At 43.7% G+C, this 22020-nt stretch overlaps 2 protein-coding genes across 3 annotated transcripts; one reads left to right on the forward strand and one right to left on the reverse strand.

The window, feature by feature from the left end:
* Positions 1 to 5077: 5077 nt before the first annotated feature.
* LOC128745478 (fl(2)d-associated complex component) lies at positions 5078 to 17871 on the reverse strand. Of its 2 annotated transcripts, XR_008412536.1 has the most exons (6): positions 17448 to 17871; positions 15692 to 17378; positions 14356 to 15635; positions 6246 to 6570; positions 5340 to 6190; positions 5078 to 5251 (listed from the first exon to the last, which is right to left on the reverse strand). XR_008412536.1 is itself a non-coding variant. In XM_053842586.1 (5 exons), exons 1-5 carry the CDS (start codon positions 17622 to 17624, stop codon positions 5466 to 5468), a joined length of 4194 nt encoding a protein of 1397 aa, XP_053698561.1. In that variant the 5' UTR covers positions 17625 to 17871; the 3' UTR covers positions 5078 to 5465. The 2 variants fall into 2 exon arrangements, 1 of the variants encoding a protein (XP_053698561.1); XM_053842586.1 differs by having other exon boundaries at positions 5078 to 6190.
* A 2929-nt stretch (positions 17872 to 20800) lies between these two features.
* LOC128744542 (RING-box protein 1A) lies at positions 20801 to 21775 on the forward strand. Its single transcript, XM_053841622.1, has 5 exons — positions 20801 to 20896; positions 20961 to 21107; positions 21178 to 21205; positions 21361 to 21482; positions 21552 to 21775. Exons 2-5 carry the CDS (start codon positions 21027 to 21029, stop codon positions 21648 to 21650), a joined length of 330 nt encoding a protein of 109 aa, XP_053697597.1. The 5' UTR covers positions 20801 to 20896; positions 20961 to 21026; the 3' UTR covers positions 21651 to 21775.
* Positions 21776 to 22020: the final 245 nt, after the last annotated feature.

Here is a 22020-nt window from a genome sequence, read left to right on the forward strand (position 1 = left end):
TCAACATGATGCAACATCATGTGACATTATTGTTTAGCAATGGCATTATAATAACACGATGTTGCGATGAAGTTTCATGTTACTAGACTAATATATTTGTGACAGCCAGTATAAGTATTGGATAACCTGAATCCAACATATTAATAACATGAAGTTGCTTATTTGTTGCGTGTTTCAATACTGTAACCGGTGAAGTTTTTTGCAATTTAAACAAGACTTAATAGCCACATGGAAGATGTTGCAAGTGCTGCTTGGGAAAGGTGGACCTTGACTGGGGGTAGATTCGGTAAACTATCGGTATGCTGCTGCTGCTGCTGACCGCACTGCTGCTTTAAAGCATCTTTTTACATGACGTCCGCCATCGTTCGCTCGGACGATCCGACCGGTTCCCCGTTTCCAACCGAAACTTGTTGATTTGGTTCATTTCTGGTCATACAGGGCATTGCTTGCTGGTGGAACCAGGTTTCTACTTTACTTCGGCTACTTGCGTGGTTTCTACTGCTTTGGCTGCTACGGATACTCCCCGCTTCTTCATCCTGCTGGCGAAGCAGCTCGTGCTTCCGAGCTAAGTACTCCTTCTCACGTTCAAATTTTTCATTCATCGCCTTCTCGACCAGTAGTTTCTCCTTTCCTCCTCCAATTTCTCACGTAGACATCGTTCTTCTTCCAATTGCTGAAGCTCCCGCTCTATCGTTCATCTCCCGTACTAGAACTTGCACGTGACAGAGAAACGCACTTCACACGGCTGAATTCACTAGATTGCGCTGTACTAACGTCCACTTTCGCACAGGAGAAATGGTACCAACGCTCGCGTTTTCCGCATTGGAGCATATACAACTCCGATGATGATGATGACTGGATGATGACAACTCCCACAGTAACAGGTATACTAACCAGGGTCGCGGTACCTCACATCCCAGTGATGGATCTAAGGCACGCGAAATAAAACGCCAGGGAATAAACGCTAGACAAAATTCTTACTTTATTTTAATCTTCGATTGTGGTGCTCTATGATCATTCAGTGTGGAAAACGGTTCTTGGTGTCTTCGAGCGTGTAACTTTAGTGCTCCTATCTAAGAATTGTTGTTCATTAGGTGTATATGCCAGTCTATAGATATTATTGACGTCTAAAAAATTTTCCGTGCGTTTCAGCACCTCAAACGGCACTTCATAAGGAGGTTGAAGCGACCGTTTGACTGAATCGATGCCTATAAAAACCGAGACTGCAATCTTTTAGGTTCTTAGGGCCGAAAATTTTTGCATTGGTGTGGTTACTGCTACTCGTTGATTTCAACTGCTGCCAAGGTGCTCCGAAGTGAGCGAACAAATTTGGTCAAAGAATTCTTCAGGAAGCTTCTGCGGTTAACCGTTGACCATTTCTGGGGCGTATTTCATGTCTCCCTTAAAAGATGCACGTAAGACGTAATCCCGTTAATATTAACGGAAGCTCAGAGGGCAGAGGCGAACGCCAAAATAGGCAGTCTCTACAAAAAAAAAAAAAAAAAACGGAAGCTTATTGCACTATCTACAGAGACGACTAGGCACCCAAAAACGTTTTGAATCAAAACGGAGAGCATCATCACAAATTAGGGTAACACTCCGTTTTGATTCAAAATTTAGCAGTTTTTGAGTGCCTAGTCGCCTCTGTAATCTAGTCTCTGTAGCACTATCGTTTAAGCTTATCGGCCATAATAAAAGATTGCATTGTCCTATGAAGCCGTTCTATCATTCCGTTTGCGGCTGGATAATAGGCTGATTCGAGTTCGTTGCGCTCCCAACAAATGACTCAGCTCTTCTAAAAAGCTCTGATTCGAATTGTCTTCCTTGATCGGGTGTTACGGTCTCAGGTACGCCAAACCGAGAGACCCATCCGCTACAAAAAGCATTTGATACTGTTTCCGCTGTTATCCCGGACGAGCCGACGAGTCCGGATTTCATTTTTATTTATTTATCCATCTGGCCAAGTAGGCCTCCATGAATTTACTTGGATGGGGAAAAGCCTTTTTGAAAAAATCTAACATAGACTCTCAAAAAGGCATAAAAACCCCATTTTCTTTTGAACGTTTACAATAAGTGTTTACATATATCACAAGGTTCACAGACATTTCTAATATACAAATTCACAAAACTTATAAGCTAAATAATCTTCTTAATCTATTTTTAAAACTAACACTGGTCATGGAAAAGTCAAAATATAAATAACATTTATTGAAAACTTCACACATCGCCCTTACGGGTTCGTTCTGTCCATATTCAGTGCGCTGGTATTGTAATCTTAAAAATTCCCATGATCTCAGGTTTCTGGGCGGAATGTTAATGCAAATTTGTGCAAGGATAAAAGAGGAGTCGATCTCGCCTGTCAGTAATTTTCCCACAAAAACTGCTCTACATATGTCTCTTCGTTTAGCTAGGGTATCCATATCTAGCAAACGACAGCGTTCAACGTATGGCGGTAATTCTATTGGATTTCACCACGGTAAGCTTCTTAATGCATAACGCAGAAATCTTGATTGAATTGCTTCAATCCTGTTTGACCAAACAGCTGTGTATGGACTCCAAACAGCGGCTGACGCTTCCAGTATGGAACGAACAAGGGCAAAATAGAGTGCTCGTAAACAATACGGGTCAGTAAATCCTTTGGCAACTCTAATAATAAAACCCCAGTTTCTATTCGCCTAACCAATTATATGAGAATAATGGTCTCTAAAGGTCATTTGAGTGTCTAAGAGTACGCCTAAGTCTCTAACTACCGTTACTCTGTTAACTGTCTCTTCAGAAATAGTGTAATTCCATTGGATTGGATTTTTTCTACGTGAAAATGAGATCACTGCGCACTTAGCCACGCTCAGGATCAGAAGATTTTGAGCACACCAATAGTAGAAATCGTTGAGATGTTGCTGTAGTTCGATACAATCAGCCGTCGAGCGTACACCACAGTAAAGTTTAAGATCATCAGCATAAATAAGAAACCGACCTGATAGCAGACGTCGTTAAAAAATAATGAAAATAGTAATGGCCCCAGATTACTCCCTTGTGGTACACCCGAGTGGTTGGTGAAACTTTGTGATTCATGGCTTCCAATTTTTACAGATAGGGTTCGACCGATAAGGTACAATTTCAACTATTGTACTATAGCGGGTGATGCACCAAGTCGCTCAATTTTTGCCAATAGAATAGAGTGGTCTACACTGTCAAATGCCGCTTTTATATCTGTGTACACGGTATCTACTTGAGCTCCTGTTTCCATGAACCTAATGCAATGCGATGTGAACTGTACTAAATTCGTTGTTGTCGATCTTCCTGAGTAAAATCCATGTTGGTTAGATGAGATATACGCTTTGGCCTCTCGAAACAGTACATTGCTAACTAATATTTCGAAGAGCTTGGAACCCGCGCATAGGGAAGTAATTTCACGATAATTTGCTATATTTTGTTTATCACCTTTTTTATGGACGGGAAACATGATCGACTTTTTCCAACGCGTTGGAAATATCGACTGCGGCAGTGAGTGATTCAAAATTAGTTTCAGTGGAGCACATAAAGCTTCCGCACACCTTTTTAGCACAATAGACGGAATTCCATCAGGCCCAGCAGATGTTGAAGACTTTAACTTTCGCAATGCAGCAAGAATATCTTCGTCTGAGAAGCTGAAATTACCTATGTTTAACACATTGCTTGGTATGCCACGGTCAGCATTTTCAATTTGGGCCGGATTAGCTGCCACGGTTGAAAATACACTTGAAAAATGTTTGGCAAAAACATTGCAGGTATCGCTCATCGTACTTGAAGAGTCTTCACCCAAAAACATACTGCAAGGGAGGCCGTTCTCTTTGCGCTTCTCATTTACAAAGGCCAGAAACGTTTCGGATTTCGCTTTAAATCTGATTGGGTACGTAACACATGTCTGGAGAAAAGATATCGATTATAAGCCCTATAGTTATTACTGGCAAAAACAAACTCTCGCTTTGTCAGGGGGCCGTGCCGATTAGTATAATTGCGAAGCGCTGCTGCTCTCAGTCGCTTTAGTTCTCGCAAACGACTATTTGACCAAGGAGGTTTAGGTCGGGGACGAGGTGTGGGAACAAACATCCTAAATTGCTGGATTAGAACGTTCGAAAAGATGTCTACTGCTGCGTTTACGTCGGCTACATTGTTTAATAAATCGTTCCAGTCCACGGTTGAGAGAGACGCCTGAAGCCCAGGAAAATTCGTCTTTGAGAAATTCAACTCGGTAACATCCAAGATATCTTCAAAAGATATTTGCTGGGGACAGCTAAGCGATACTAGGAGCGGCGGGTGTTGTCTGTCGATATCAATTAGCGGCTCATGTGCTTCAGTACAGATACAGTGCGATGAAGCTTCGGCATTCACAAAAAGAAGATCAAGCGTTCGATCACGACAATACGGTCAATGCCCTACCTTCATTCATTCATTCATCTAAAATATTTAACTGCCATCTTGACTGCAATAAGTTCCCTTCCGAATGTAGAATACTTAGTTTGAGCGATGGAGAATTTCTGTGAGTAGAAATTATCTAGAGGTTGCCAATTATCATCCACGAGTTGCTGGAACATACAATGTCGAACTTACGGGCTCTCAGTAAGTCGGAAAGAATGCAGATACTTCCCAGAAAATTGAGAGACTTGCAGTTCCATGTTCCAAGCTTCCAATCGTTAATCCTTTTTCGTTGTCTTGGGCTATGCGGGTAGTTCATGTCCGTATTCACGTTGTTTGCTTCCTGTACTGGTAATTTTAGGGATGACTTGTAAGGCCCTCGTTTAGCGTCCCAGGACGATGATTCCCACTTTCCTGTCGGCATACAACCTGTGTTACAGCCGGGGTTATTTTACGCATTATCCAGCCGTTTACCAACCATAACATTACTCACCTGTAGATGCGGAAAAGGTTTACAGTCGTCGCATGTTCGAATCTCGACTGGAAGAGTCTGTTAGGCTTTGCTCTTTTGAGATACTGAAGGGTCCGTCCAGTTCTGAGATGACTTTTGAAAGCTGATGGTGTGCACTCTTGAAGACGCTGATAGAAATAAAACCTAAGCAGGTAAATGCTAATTGGGTGTTAAAACTTGTATCACTTTATTTTTGATCTTCTACGTTTTTCAGGTTTTTCAGGGTACACAACGAGAAAAAGAAAATTTAATCAGCACGATTCTATAATACGCTGTCAGTTGGTTAAATTGCGGCTAAGCGAAGAGAAATGCATTCTTGTTTTGAGCCTATAATCAGCCGAGTGCCTAGGAGAAAAACATTTAATAATATATGTGTGTGTGTCATATGTAGGTAAGTTTACATATAGACAGTATCTAAGTAGGGAGTATATACCTGCGTATGAAGTATCTAAGAAAAAGAAAATAAATCTGCTTCATCTTTGCAGTCAATGCTAAACTACAATAAACCGGAGAAACGCTCTACTGCATAATAATGGGTCAATAAGTTCGAAGAATCACCTTACTGTACTTCTATCTTTTTCGGTTGCATCGTGGCCTGAAAGAGCTTCAGAACGGTTTCGTGCAGTTCCGGATTGGTAGGCAGCGACTGGTGCTCGCTGATTCTTTCATTGCATTCCTGCGGGGGAAAACCGCACAACTGGCGACGGATTTCGAGATCACGTCGGGCGCTCAGTGCGCGGCTGTGTGGACCAGCCGAGCACAGGATAAGATCGCGACGTGCTCGAGCTTTTTCGCGCATAGCCACATGTACCGACGCTACCGGATGCAAGATTTTGTCGATTCCGGCCAGGTTCGCTTCCTGTTCGCTCGTTTCCTTACTCTCGACGTGTTCGCTTTCGCTCTTCACATTCGTTGTCTGCTTGCGTTCGAGTTCTTTCTGTGCTTCTTGCTCCTCTTCGTCCAGGATTTCTTTCTTGATTTTAATACCGTTAAAAAGTTGTTCCTCCTGCTCTTTTTTCACCGCAGCAACCTTCTGCTGTTCGGCAGCGGCGGCTGCCGCTTTGAACTCTTCTATTTCTTCGCGCAGTTTTTCCTTGGACCCAGTAAGGACCCGCTGGGCGTAAGCCTCACCTGCGAGTCGAACGGATATGCCGATGTCTAGTAAAATGTGATGTGCCTTCCAGCGATTTCGTGCCGATACCGGAATGGATTGTTCCGGTTTTAGCTTGGCACGAGTTTCATGGGCCAAACTGGCCCAATCTACGCCCAGTGCGTCCCCTAGACCTATTTGAATCGAAAGCGATTAAAATAGTGTAAGTTAATCAAACACAGAGCTTACCTTTGACTTTGTTTTCCTCCTCCAGTTCGCCGTCGGATATTTCCTCAAAGTCCAGATCCATTTCCTCCTTCAGCTCTTTGTTGGCGTGCAACTTCCCTGCCTCCTTGGCATCTTTCGGTTCCTGTTGTTCGGCGGAAACATTGCCCGATTGTGTGTCCGTCGGATGTGCTCCTCCGGTTGCTTGCGAAGCATTCAAATGTGCTGCTTCTTCCGAGCCTACATTGTTGCCCGGGTGTAGTCCGCCACCGCTGCCGGAAGCATCCTGCTCACTTGACAACAGTTTATCGCCACCACTGCTCGATTCGTTTGGCTGACTGGTTACGTCCTTGATGTGGAGAGAAAAGAATTTTTTTAACATTTTTAGCACCACCGGAAGTTACATTGAAAAAATGCGCTACAAGCATAGAAGCCAGTATCGAAGGAAAACTTGAAACAAAGTTTAAACCGAAAAGGGAAAAGGGGAAATACAGTTTTGTCAAAATGTTTTTTATGTGCCGAACTTGGAGAAGAAGTTGATTTTCATGGGGGAAAATAATTGGACGCAGAGCTACTTAAGCAGATGCATGGTAAATAAAATTGGTTTTAACTCAACATTTACTGAATGCTTTCTTCCAATTTTGAAAAAGGACAGGTGCAATTCCTGAAGTTCCAGGTGTCCTAATCGAAACTAGGTACGTAAGATTTTTGTCGGCTTTCAGTCGGCCAGCAGAACTTCGGAAGTTGCAGCAAAAAAGAAGGTACAAAATAGGAGAACACACCTAAGCAACAACAAATCACACAACAGAAACGACAAATCAAATTATCAACAAAACGAATGATGAAGATGGCATTTTTTGCTAGCTTACGGGGCCACCAACTGGAAGCGATGCCGATGCATCGGAATCATCGACGTTGGCGTAGAGATCTGGCAAAGGTCCGCTGGGACCTCCGATACAACCGTCGTACGATTTGTAGCGAGCTTTAGATAAAAAAGGGCGCCTTGGAGGGGGTCGAGATTGCAGCGGCTGGTGCTGCTGCTGTTGTTGTTGTTGCTGCTGCTGATGTTGATTATGTTGCAAAACTTGCGATGGAATCATCATTGAGGATGAGGAAGAACTCAAACTTGCCACAGTTGAGAAGGATGCCGTGTCAGTTGTGCCGGTTTGAGGACTACCACCGTGTTTTGCCGATGTGGCAACAGTGCTGATATCGTCATCCTAGCGTGAAAACATTTTTTGGGTTTGACCGAAGCAGCATGACGGAGAACAAATTATGATAATAAAGCATTTTAGAAACTTCTAAACCACAGTAATCGTATAGTTAGGATAGGCCAATGTTCAAAAAATTAAAATTTTAAAGATAAAGTTCAACAGTAAAAAGTCGAGGTTTCCACAGGTTGAACCTGTTTTAGTGTGAATCACACTTCTGTCTATGAATTGGTAACACTATTAAGATTTACATAAACTCATTCACAATGAATCATCACTATCGGCCATAGGGATAGAGCTCAAGCAGGGTATGTTCCGACGACTAAATCTAAAATTGATTCCAGCCTGATGTTTAAGTTATTTGGAGGAAAACTCTCAAATAGAATTTCAAACTTCCTTCCAATCCTTCTTAAATCTCCAATCCTTCTGACGAAACGTGCTACAAGTGCCAAGCAGCACCGATACCACACGCTACTTTTAGTTGAAGCAACAAACGGTTCATCGGTCGAAGTGGAATGGTTCAGCACAGCAGCACAGATAACGCAACTAAACTTCTTCGGCTGCATGTTGGACGGATTTGCCAAAAAAAAAACAACTCCAGATTTTGGCGGTTTATGGGAACCAGTAGTGAAATTTGCCAACATTTACTCGAGTTGGACGTAGCGAACGTGCAGCTAACTTCTGAAGAAATAGAAGCAGATTAGTTCTCTTTTCAACAATCACTCCAATTCATTGCCTCATTGGCTGACCGCTAATCGCCTTCGTCGAATAATCCTTGCAAGACAACAAGCTCAATTTGTGTTTAATCTTTTTTGCTCATTGCAGCCAGAGCTATCTGAATATCTTACGGCCCTGAACAGGGCCGACGCTAACCAGTTTGTCGCTCCACGCAAATTCTCAAAATTGCGCCCCCAGAATGAACGAAAAACAGCCGGCGTTACTGTGTGCAGACATTTTACTACCTACACACTCGCAAACGCACAGTCTCGTAGCGTCTTTCTGCATAAGCACTCACGAGGCAACCCAGCAAACACCAACTCGTATATCAATGTACGAAAATCATCGTTACTGACTTTTAAAAATATCAGGATCGTAAATATAGCCGAATGAAATGCACACAAGTTTATATTCTGTCGTATTTGACGATAGCAAGTGATTGACCTACGACTTCCAGTACAGAATTGTTAATGTATATTTTGTAGTACGTATAAGGCCTCCAAATTAGTACGCATATGCTAGTTTTGTGCATTAGATACGATTTTTCAGGGTATATATAGGAACATATAACTCTTTTGTTACTCTGATATGCATATGAAAATGTTTACTGGTAAACAACTCGTGAGCAGCCAATTGCCCGTGAGGGCTAGCGGCACACTAGGATACAAATTTTGTATTACTTTTTGTTTTCTTCATGTTCATGTTTTTCATGTTACGCCCTCGATTCTACATGCGGGTGGAAGTGCGAGTCCTCACGAGTGATTCATATCAGTTGCTCAAACTGCAATGACGTGCGAGAGCAACGACCGTGGCTGTTAGCCACTCGCAAAAGTCGTTGCAGTGCATGAATAAACAAGAGCCCCAGTGAGTCCGAAAGGAATGCTTATGCCGGCGTGTTTATTAGAACAAGTACGCGTGTGTGAGAAAATTAGCCCACACAAGTGCGGACTTTGCAACACCGCTATTTTTTTTTTGAATAATTGTCGGTTTCTTGAAACCCATTAGAATGATAAACCTTCAAAAACGAAAAAGTTAGGTTCATATTTCCCTGTTACTTCAAAAACTTCGTCCTCATACCTTGCTACTTTATCGAAGATGAATCTGTTGATTGCGGATTCTGAAGCGATTCGAAAATCTCTCCCGAAAAATTTCTAAATAATTTAATATCATCAATGCCACTTTCCCACCACGTTTATCTGAGTGTTTTGTTGCGAATAGATTTTCACCAGGAGGAGGTGGAGCGCAAACAGAAAGCGAAGAATGGCGTAGACGTATGAACCATGCACTGCAGGCACTACTTGGAATGATTCTTAAAGTACACTTGTCGAAAGTTGGGAGAGTACGATGGGTCGGTCACGTCGCAAGAATACCGGATGATGAGTGTTGACCGAACATGAATTCACCAACATTTTCAGCCAACAGTCAGAGTCAGAAGTCAGAGACCAACAAAACCGGCAGCGTATGACGCCTACAGTTCGTCGAATTAACCGCGTCAACTCGGAGGCGCCATCGCTGGATGAAATTGTAGCAGCCATCAAGAGAATGAAATCCAATAGAGCGCCAGGGATAGACTGTATTTCAGCCGAAATCCTCAAAGCTGACCCATCTCTGTCAGCCCAGATGACGCATCAGCTTTTCAGCAATATATGAGAAACCGCAACTATTCCGGTGGACTAGATGCAGGGCATATTGGTCAAAGTCCCTAAGAAAAGAGACCTAACGGAATGCGGTAACTGGCGTGGCATCAGGTTGCTCTGTATTACTCTCAAAGTACTCTGTAAGGTAATCTTCAACCGGATCCAGGAGAAGATCGACGCTACTCTCCGGCGGCAGCAAGCTGGATTCCGTGCTGGCCGATCATGTGTAGACCATATCACAACGCTCCGCATTATATTGGAGCAGATCAACGAATTCCAGGACTCTCTTTCGCTGGTATTCGTTGACTTCGAAAAGGTGTTCGACCGACTTAACCACGAAAACATCTGGGGCGCACTTAGGCGTAGAGGAGTTCCAGATAAGCTAGTCCATCTCATCGAGGCTCAGTACGAGGCGTTCTCGTGCAAGGTTTTGCACGACGGCGTCTTGTCCGACCCCATAAGGGTTACTGTTGGCGTGAGACAGGGCTGCATCTATCACCGCTTCTGTTTCTCATCGTTATGGATGAGATATTAGTTGGAGCAATTGACAGTAGACCAAATCGAGGATTGCCGAGTCCAGCTAAATGAGCAGCTAAATGACCTCGACCTAGCCGGCGGCATTGCAGAGCAAGTTAGATGACCTCTCCGAGAGCTCCCAGGCAGCAGGTCTCACAGTCAATGTAGCAAAAACTAAGTCTATGGTAGCGAACACTGACAATTCCACCACCATCACAGTCGCGGGACAACAAGTTGAGGAGGTAGACGCCTTTCAATATCTTGGTAGCCAAACAACGCCCGATGATACAACCAAGACTGATATAGCCACACGGATCAGGAAGGCCAGGGGTGCCTTTGCAGGTCTACGAAACATTTGGCGCTCAAACCAGATCACTCTACGTACGAAAACCCGAATCCCGAAGGTATTCATTAACCGGTGCCTGCGATACATCATTCATGCCTGGTGGCCTGATAACTGGAACTCTATCGTCGGTGTCATCAACAGCCGATAGCCACAGAAATTCGACAACGTAGGTGGAAGTGTATCGGACACACCTTGAGGAAAGGAGCGAACGAGGTTTGCAGAGAAGCACTCGACTAGAATCTACAAGGACAGCGTAGAAGAGGCAGACCCAGAGGCTCATGGCGACGCAGCCTAGCCAACGACATCCGGGCTGTAGACGAGAACCTGTCATGGCGACAGGTAAAGGCCATGACGGGTAACCGTCAGCAGTGGAGATCTCTGAGTTCATCCCTTTGTTCTGCCGGACCGGCGGATACGGACGCATAAGTAAGTAACTACCTGTATATAGCCTGCTACAGGGAGTTCCAGTCTTTTACCATAAATTGCCGCTAACGGCCTCTCGTTCAAACCCGGATCGACAACTGGATCATCGGCCGCGAATGCTCACGATGTGTAGTTTTGACGCCCTCACAGTCGTACCATGGCCGGAAGATCATTGCGCTTCCAGCAGCACACACACACACACACTTCCGTTCGAATGGCTGCAGCATCCTGCAACTCACCTAGCGTTCTGAGATGTCGTCCGTGTACTTCCGGTTCCTTCACTTTCACTATCGATCGTCAGCTCTCGCGATGATCTTCTTCTTCTTATTCTTCTTCAGTATAGTAGCCGGGATGGCTCGTGCTGTTTCAAGCACTCGTCTCCATTGAACTCGGTCTTGGGCCACTCGTCGCCAATTTTCTAGTCGTCTCAGAAGCCGCAAATGGCTTTCGACCTGGTCGAGCCATCGTGCACGTTGGGTCCCCCTGTTCCTGGCGCCGGTGGGGTTGTTGAAGAGAGTCCTCTTCGTCGCATTGTCGTCCGGCATACTTTCGCTAGATGTACGATGGGAGTCTCCCCAACCAGTGTCTGTAGCTCGTGATTCATACGCCTCCGCCACTCTCCGCTTTCAGTTTGGACTCCGCCAAATATCGTCCGCAGCACATTCCGCTCGAACACGGCAAGGGCGCGTGTGTCCTCCGTGAACGGCTTCAAGTCCATAAAGAACTACCGGTCTAATAAGGGTTCTGTACATTGTTAGCTTCGTGCGGCGGCGTACACTTCCTGATCGTAGCGTTTTACGAAGGGCAAAGTAGGCCCGATTTCCCGCTTGGATGCACCGCTGGATCTCTTTACTAGTGTTGTTGTCCGCGGTTACCAGCAATCCCAAATACACGAACTCCTCTACCACTTCTAGTTCGTCACCGTCAACGGTTACCGTCCGTGGGAGACGCGCGTTTGTTTCCTTTGAGCCTCTTTCTTTCATGTATTTGGTCTTCGACGCATTTATTTTTATCCCAATTCTCCTAGACTCCACTTTCAGTCTGGCGTAGATTGCCTCCGCCGTCGCAAAGTTCCTGGCTATGATATCGAAGTCATCTGCAAAGCCTAGACGTTGGCTACCCTTGGTAAAAATCGTGCCTCTCGTTTCGATGCCCGTTTTTTGGATAACTCCCTCAACAGCGATGTTGAACAGCAAGCAGGATAAACCGTCACCTTTTCTCAACCCTTGCCGCGTCTCGAAGGGACTCAAGAGTGTCCCAGAGATGCGTACGAAACACATCACTCGATCCAATGTAGCTCTGATTAGTTGAGTCAGTTTGTCCGGAAAACCGTGTTCGCGCATTATCTGCCATAGCTTGTCTCGACCGACTGTATCGTATGCTGCTTTGAAATCAATAAAGATGTGATGCGTGGGCACGTTGTACTTCCGACGTTTCTGCAAAATCTGTCGGGTAGTAAAAATTTGGTCCGTAGTTGCGCCCCCATGAAACCCGCCTGATAATTCCCTACGAAACCATCTCGCGATGATCGTTCTTTCGTTTTCTGCGGAAATTTAAACTTCGATTTAACGGAAGATTGCGGTTTCTGCAGGACACACTCTGCGCCCAGAACAATTTGAAGTGGAAATGAAAATAGTGCCTATAGTGAACAAAGTCTGGATTGGGAATGAACTTATGTTTCAACTATTTACAGTGTATTAACAGCTTCCCTTTGCTATGGCCGATATTTTTGGAATTGGTTGAGAAACGATCGAGCTATTAGCATACCAAAACCAACGCATTTTTAGAATTTGATTTCACATCCATGCTTTCTTATAATCATCCCACTGTCTGGGCAATGCAATGAAGTTATCGTTAGATAGGACTACATTATGCGATGTATAATTAAGCCCACGACCGATAGTGATTATTCCCTAATGGCACGATATTCGAAACAATTATGTATACCGCGAAAGCACCAGTCGCCGCGCGCTTGGTACGTCGGCTGATACATAAATGCATGTATAAACATGGAAATTAAATATGTAAGTATAAACATATTTTTTCTTCATATCATTAAACAATAGAGATTTTCGGTTAGTGTTTTTATTACACTTTCTTGCACTAGATAGCAGAAAACGACTTGGAGTGCTTCATGTACGTGATACCAATTCCGTTGCACAAAATTTAGCCGCGCAACAATGGTCCAATCGCCGCGCACTTTTCGTACACGTTTATTTCAATAAATAAATGACAAATATTATATTCAGCTGCTAATACATTTTTATAAATTTAGAGCATCATAAACATGTTTTTTAAATAGTTCTTTTCTCATATTCACCCTTTTAAGCAAAAAATGATGCTTTCCAGTCAGTAGTTTATTTCTGGTAAAATAAAAAATTTAAAATATGTAAGTTTCTTTGTTACATTAAATGCATAGTTTTTTAGATTTTTTTTGTTAATGTTATCCATGCTTGACTCGCCGCTACCACTGGCAATGGCCTTTTAAATATTTTCTGTTGAAGAAAGAACCAAGTCAGCTAAAATTTGTAAAGCTTTACAAAAGTTATGGCTAACATTCGGCGTACTGGTGCCTGTGTTATTTTGCCTCGGGAAATACTTGAGTGTCCCGGTTTTGAATTGTGCGTAATCACTAATGTTCAGCATCGTAATTGGGAAAGCAAACAATGTTTATAACGTCTATGTTGAAAGGTCGTTACTTGTAATTGAATACATAATATAACATATACATATAGGATTACTACTTTTGTATAAAACTGTGAGAAAAACTGTCGTTTAACATCAGAACGTTCTCTAAAACCTTTTCATGAACTTCAAGACCCACACGCGGCGATAGCATAAGGTACTGTTTTAGCTGTACCAATGACAGCACACTCGAAAATATCAGGAAAAATGCAAAACAATGATCAAAATGCGCAGCATTTCATTGCAAGTATTTTGTTCCGCGTCCCAAGAAACTCTTAAGTTTAAGAATGCACTTTCTTTAAAGTTTGTTAGCTAACAAAACTGCATTCAGAGATAGCGTTTTGCCATTATCGCCCGTTCAAAGTCGAGCGTTGCCTGTTTGTTTGTTTTGCTTTAATATAAACCGAAAAACCGTGGCAAACAGAGCTGTATGCATAAAATTATATGTTTCAATCTTAATTTTATGCAATCAACAAAAAAATCGCCGAGTGCGCGACCATTGGAACCGCACGGTGACTGGTGCTTTCACGATACATCAATAAAGCAAATCGACTGAGCGGTCGCTCCAAAATCATATAACACAATCGAAAAAGACTCACCTCTTCCCGGGTTAGTATATCGTCCGGATCGTCACTGATTTCACTTAGGTTATCCTCGTCTAGAATCGGTTCCGTTGCTGGTTCTGGTGCTTTCTTCTCGACGATAGGTGCAGCTGCTTCGGTTGCAACGTTGCTTGGTGTCGCAGAGCTTTCTGTGCTCTCAGATGCTGCCGTAGTTGCCGTAACGGCTGTGCCTGTAGCCGGTGCAGCCGGGACCGGAATTGGTCCCGCATCAGCTTCCTCGTCCCATTCGGCCTCAGCAGCAATCGGAGCGACAGCATCATTTAAAGAAGATGACTTTTCAGCTGGTCTGTACGTGAAACTGCTCTCATGACCTCCGGTGTCTTTTGTACCACTTGAGGCTGGAGCTTCTCGATTGTCCGCCGGTCCGGATTGCTGGACAGGCGACTGACGAGATTGCATACCAACATTCTGCGGAGCACGATTAATACCGTATTTTGGTTGGTTGCCGAAGCGGCCTGGACCTGGACCACCCATTCCTCCTACGTGACTTTTGCGACCATGTAGAAACATTGGCTGATGTCCCGGATGGTGTCGGCGGAACATTCCGCGGTCGCTTGCACCACCGCGCTCACCACCTCCAGCGCCAGCGTCGCCCAGTCTTCCCGCCAGTTTATGACGGGGAGTGAATTCCATGTCATCCTTTGGCTTGTTGTGCCAACTAGAGCCTTGAGGCTGGTCCAGATGCCCCCCTTGCCAGCGACCACCTCCTCCACCGTGTGAATGTGAGTGAGACGGTGGTCCCACGGCCGCATGATCGTCACGTTCCCACTGGCGTTCCGGCTGGTACTTCCAATCGGTACGCTCTTTCTCGCCGCTGTTCCAAGCGTCATTCTTTTTCCAGTGGGGATCATCCCAGCTTCTAGAGGACGCTTGATACGGCTCCTGGCTGTGACTGTGGCCATGCGACGGTGCTGGTACGTGCTCTCTATCCCATTCTCTGCCATGATCATCTGCTCCACGTCGGTCGAAGCCACGAGTTCCACGATCTGGCTCGCGGTCTCGTTCACGTTCCCATTCTCGCTCATGTTCCCGACGCGGTAGGGGATCATCTGGGTATTCTGTACGCGCATAATCTGGTGCACGACGTTCTTTCTCATATCCACGTTGTTCGGTGTCACGATAGTCACGTGTTTCGCGCATCGGTGGTGCATGTCGTTCGAATGGACTGTCCCGTGAACGTGCACCACGTACGATTGGGGTCACGTACTCCCGCTGTTCGCGGGAACGACTGCGGCGATCATGGTGATCCATGTACCCTACAAAAAAGAGTATTTTACTTATCAACATTCGAATCACAACCACTGAAACTCACCTCTTTCCAAGCCACCACCTCCCCGATCGAAGGACCTCTCTCTTGGTGCAATTCGGTCTCGGTTTCGCGGCGAATTCGGCGTACGGCTGCGATCGTGATCGAGCTTGCCTGGAGACCTCGCGGCTGCCAATGCACGAGCACGTTCAGCCGGACGTGGCAGCAAACGTTCGACCGGACGATGACGGTCCGGTTTCTCCAGTCCACCGTCATCCACCGACTTGTCCATTGCAACGGATACCAAGGGCCGTCTGGATTTTTCCTTTGCAGCGGCTAACCGTTCTCGTTCCCGCTGTCGCTCCTGGCAGCGGGCCAACGCTTCTTCGCGTTCTTTATTTCGGGCCAATTCACGTTCCTGCCGTTCACGGCGTTCGCGGTCTTTTAGAGATTCGTGGCGTCGGCGATCGTCGATACGTTCCGGGGAACGCTCGGAGCGTCTCGAAATTGCTACCGGGGGGTCTCGGTAACGTGATGGTTCAGGGGATTTTTTGCTCAATTCTCGCCCTCCACGGGATGAGGAAGACATAGCAGCTGGTGAAATACGGGAACGCGGAGAACGGGACCGAATATGGGATCGTGGCGGTGAGCGGCTCTTGACGTGTTCAGCACGTTCTCGCTCTCGCTCCCGCATGCGAAGACGTTCTTTTTCCCGTTCCCGTTCCTTCTCGCGAAGTGCCATTTCACGTTCTTTCTCGCGAACACGTTCGCGAGCATCGACCATTGTAGCGGAGTGTTTTTCTTTCTTCAAAGAAACAACTTTCTTCATTGCGTACTTAACCGGAGTCTTGCCGCTGGGTGAAACCTCCCGAGCTACCTTCCGTAGATGGCTAGTTCCACCGGGGCTGGTGACTTTCTTTACGCGAATTTTAGTGGTTAGGTGAGTGCCAACCTTCTTAGTAACAATACGCTTCGTTCCATCTGCGCTGGATAATTTTTTAGCATGCTTTTTCAAAACCTTTTTACTGCCTCCCCGTTCCGAGCTGGAACTAGATTCCCGCCGATGGCGTACGACTCGTTTTTTTACTCTACGCGAGTCACGGCTAGAGCTGCTAGAACTAGAGCTTGAATCGGAATCGGACGAATCCGAGCCACTGCTACTAGAACTGTCCGAGCTGGACGACGATCTTCGAGGCGGTGGTACTTTACGGACTTTCTTCACCACCAAGGTTTCCTTGGCGGATTTTTGCTTCATTGCAGCCGCCGAAGAGGACGTGTGACGATGATGGTGATGATGATGGCTACTGCTTCCCCCGCCGCTGGCATCCATCTCCAGTTTCAGCTCGTGTTGCAGTTCTTTGCGTTTACGCTCTAGGATGTCTTGATCAGCATTCTCCAGGGTGGACTGATCCCAGCCGCCACCTGCACCGGCAGATGGAACGGAACTGCTTGCTTCTCTGTTGCTTCCTCCTCCCCCACGATCACCAGCTGACGAGCTGCTGTGGCCTGCGGCGACACGGTCCGTTTCCGCGTTTTTCTTAGCGATTGGCCCCGGAGGCGGAACAGGACTCGCACCGATAGTTTCACCTCGGCTTACAATTACTTTACCAAGCTTGGCCGCCAACTGAGCTTCAATTAATCTGGCGTGCGCCGATACACTTTCCGGAACTACCTTCGGGGGAAGAACCGGTTTCGGTTTGGGTTCGTCACAGCTAACAATTCTCTTCACTATCTCCTCTTTATTAACCTCTTGCTAAACGATAAAAATAATGACCTTTAGCATTTCGATGCCTTAAAATTGTTACAAGCGAAATGTCCTTACCGGTTCCTGATCTTCTCGCTGCTTCGAGGATCCACTTCCGCCGGTGGACGACGCTGATGCCGGAAGGGGGAACTTTTTCGTACCGAGACGCTGGAACACGCTAGGACGATCTTTCGGAAGTACTTTCTTGTTAGGGTTAAGATCAAGTGTGATTTTACGCTTTACAGGTGTAGACATCTTATTTTCGACACCCGTCGCACTGAAACGCACATATTTTGCACTTCTGTTCTGCTGGCAATGGAGGAAAACTCGAAAAACTGAAACGTAATTTGGAGCCGGATTTCTAGTCGTATTCTTTGCAGTTGAATATTGGTTTCACCAACGACACACCAAGTGCACAATGGAAGATATCACTTTTCAGTTTTAATTGCAAATTGATTATTTTTTTAACTAATATTAAACAATTGAAAAGCCAGAGAACCGATCGATGCCACAGTTAAATTTTCGAGTTTGACAGTGCAGTTTCAGCACCGGCACAGGGTGACGATGATTAATTTTGTTACACGGCATTTCGCAGGTACTTTCGTTAAGTTTCGTGCAGGGTTGTTTATGATGTATTTTATAACATCATTTTTTTTTTGAGACAAAGAACTGCGATTATTTTCTAAAAAATTTCTTTCGTCAGTTTATTAAAGCCGAAGCATCGCGATCAAACAGCGTTGGTGCGATCGAGAAAGATAGCATTTTGAAAATCTTACATATTTCTTAAATAACGCTGCAACATAGTTTTTCAAATACATCATTGTGTGTAAAACCCATATACCTGATATGATATGTCCGATATGTCACTACAATTGAGTATTCAAAACCATCTAATAAAAACGCACTCTCATTGAAAATTTTGCTTCGTCTTTTTTCTCTCTCTAGTGCGCTGGCTTGGCCTTAATGTGCAGCTCTGTTCTAGTTGCTCGCAGTCAAAGTATCTCCTTTACACTAACACGAAATCTCGTAAGAAACTGTCAACGTAAGAGTGCTGAGAAAAGCAACTATATTTCTCTCTCGCTCATCAGCTGAAAGCTAGGGTAGTTTGAACATAGACAATTTTTTCACAAAAGCAATTAAATTAGCATTTAAATTTTTATCATTTTCGGTTAACGTAAGAGAGTGTAACTGTGTTGTTTGAAAGTCTGTACAAAATAAAACAAAATAAGTGTTACCTAAACAAAGAATAAGAGCATAAACATAGAAAACTTGCACTGTCAATAATACATGCTTTAACTTTGCGCACAACTACGTAAAGCTGAAAAACGAAATATTTTCTTGGGAAGCACAATTGCACAATATATTTAACATAATATTGTGCTTTGCAGCTGTACCTGGATTAATCCACACTGAGAAAACTTTTCGTATAGTTTCTATGTGTCCCACACATAGATTTTTGCAATGTGCCCAGTTAATGAACTTTATCCAGCTCTCCACCAGCGATAATGGCGGATATTGAGCACAAGTGGGCACAATCTTTCGACATTCATTAGAGGAGCGTCGAGTTCGCCCTGACGGAGTTGCTATGGATACATTCATGATTTTTTGTTGTTCGAATGTAAAAATGCAAACATTGTTCAATTTTGCAGATCAGCTAAAGAGGAACATGATTGAACGGACAAGTTTTATGGATTGTGGCTTTCCAGTTTTCGCAAATTTCAGGGAGAATGTCCAAATACGCAACGGAAAGTTTGTTATCAAGTCGAGACGCTGCTCGAGAGCAAACTTGACAACGGCTCGACCAACATGAAGTTAATGTTTGCGTTAATGTGTAATGTTTCGAATGTTTAATTCGTACGATTATGAAAAAGTATTCTGAGCCAGCGTCTTCAGCAAATTATGGCTGCAAATCACTATAAAAGTTTGAATCGGTTCAGTTATGTTCCGTTTCAGCTGATCTGCAAAATTAAACAATGTTTATATTTTTCCACTCGAACAATAAACAATCATGAATGTATCCATAGTAACTCCGTCAGGGCGAACTCGACGCTCCTCCAATTAATGTCAAAAGATTGTGCCCAGTTGTGCTCAATATCCGCCATTATCGCTCGTGGAAAGCTGGATATGCCAAACAGTTATAATTTATGGGTACGCTAAACTTTTGCACATACTATTCATATGCGTATATTTTTTATGTGTATAATTGCACATACTATTCATATCCGTATAATTTTTATGTGTATTTCTAGGCGTATTGTGCTTATATGTGGCACATGCAGAGATGCCATATTTTCTAAAAAAATGTCTGTAACTGCTCGACAACCGGAAAAATCGAGCAGTTTTCCGGCTACTCGAATTTTCTGGTTTGAAAATAATCTGCGAAAATCTGCACACTTTTTTAGGAAGTCTGTGAAAGTTTAAAGAGCTTCGAACAAAAATCTGCAACAAAACAATAAAAGTCATAAAAACTGCAAATATCTGCAAATTTATAATGATCTGCAAGACCGTTCCAAAAATCTGCAATTTGCAGACAAATCTGCAAATCTGGTATCCGCACATGATAATTATCTGGAATTTTATATGGAAGTTTACCATTAGTTACGTGCAGAATATTTTGAGTGCAGATTATTTTCTCTAATATACCAATGTATATGACAAAAGAAAACAGCAACATTGCAGTTGTCACTCTTTCTCTTTCTCACTCACAGCATTCGCATTGTCGCACTTTTTGTGCCAATTGCACTTTTAGACTGCGGCAGGGTTACCAGGTGAATGTTTGAAAAGTCTTCCGAACCTTCCGAATCAAGAAAAAATGTCTTCGTTTGCCTTCTTCCGGGATTCCAGAATTTCCCGCTTATTTAAATTGCATGGTGAAGACAGGTGAAGTCTCCAAGTGAAGACATTTCAAAATAAATCCTCAAAAATGTCTTCAAAATGAAGACATGGTCTTCACTTCTGGCATGTCTGGACTGAGGTGTCCAGTAAGGTGCAAAATGCGGAATATTTAACAAGGGTATTTAAATAATAATCAGAAGTAACTTTTTGATCAAGTTTGTGCGTGCGTTTTAATCACAGCATTAGCAAACCCCTTGTATTTGTCTAGGATTCGTTCAGTTTTAGTTCAGCTGCCATCGAGTAGGCGGAATGTTCCAGGGATACCAGATTTGCTAATTTATCTGAAATTATAGTAATTTTCCACTTTTACCAAATTATTGAAATTTATAGTATAGTTTTCCTACATATTCTAAAAGTTTGAATTGAAGTTTTTAAAGTTTGCTTCAGATTACGTGCAATGTACTTTTTGCCTGCACCTACTGCTTTTAATTTTAATTTAAAAAACAATTTTAATTGTTTCATAACTTGATTTGAGCATTTTTTTTGTGATTGTAAGTTTTAAATATTCTGGCATCTCCAGTTTTGTTCGATTGAAAGAAAACATTCAAAGTTTCTGATTGTCATTTTGGTCTGATTGCAAAACGAGTGTTTCTGATCCTGGTTGCTTGCCTTGGGTTTAAATCTGTTTAAAGGTAGTATTTTCTTGCAATTATCTCTATAAAAAAACAAATAACTAACAAAGAGCAAATTTCTTAGTTTTCTGTAAATTCTTACATATTGACGCCCCAGTAAGTGCAAAAAAGTAACAAAGGAATCTACAAAATGGAGATCGACGAGGAAGAGTTCGAGCAACCCACATCCAGTAGCAGCCGGGGTGAGCGGAAACGATTCGAAGTAAAGAAGGTAATCAGTTTTGCGCTTCATTTAAAGTTAGAGCAGTTTTTAATATAGCAGATTTTTTGTGTAATTTTAGTGGAATGCCGTCGCTCTATGGGCTTGGGGTAAGTGTATCTATGAATTAAGTTGTATAAGTACATTGTGTAAACTACTGACCCTGAGATTTAACCTGTAAAATCACTTCCTTGTTAGTGAAAAATAATTGCCCTTTCTTGTTTAATTTGATCTTTTTGCTAAACTGCACTGTTTCCGTTTGCAGATATTGTGGTAGACAACTGCGCTATTTGCCGTAATCACATCATGGACTTGTGCATCGAGTGCCAAGCGAATCAAGCATCTGCCACCAGTGAGGAATGTACGGTCGCTTGGGGTGTATGCAATGTAAGTGTTTAAATTCTGGCTTTTGCTTTGATTTTTTGTACTAATTCAGGCAATTGTTAAAAATTGCAGCACGCATTTCACTTCCACTGCATCTCAAGGTGGCTCAAAACGCGTCAGGTTTGCCCGCTAGATAACAGAGAATGGGAATTCCAGAAATACGGACATTAGGGTTGTTTTGGGTTTGCCTTAACGTTCTTTATTCTGCTGTGAAAACGTTCAAATACGATCTATAATTGATGTGGCCGGAATAAATGGTTCAAGAGCATTGAAATTATGATTCTAATTTTTGTTTGTTCATGTGCGTAGGCACGATTTTTTTTAGAGAAAACAGTATAAACAGTATTAAACCAAAGTTTCTATTTCTCAAATTCATTCTATGGTTCAAAAATATTGAACTGTTACGGTTATTCGGTTCCGGGGCGTCGTTCTCCTAGAACACTAGCTGAACGGGCATCATCTACGATAGCGCACATCCATCAGTTGCGGGGTTTGCCCCCAAGTTTACGGCCTCTTCCCGATTTTCTGCCTAAAATAGTTT

The sequence above is a fragment of the Sabethes cyaneus genome, chromosome 1 (assembly GCF_943734655.1).
Source record: "Sabethes cyaneus chromosome 1, idSabCyanKW18_F2, whole genome shotgun sequence".
Lineage (NCBI taxonomy): Eukaryota > Metazoa > Arthropoda > Insecta > Diptera > Culicidae > Sabethes > Sabethes cyaneus.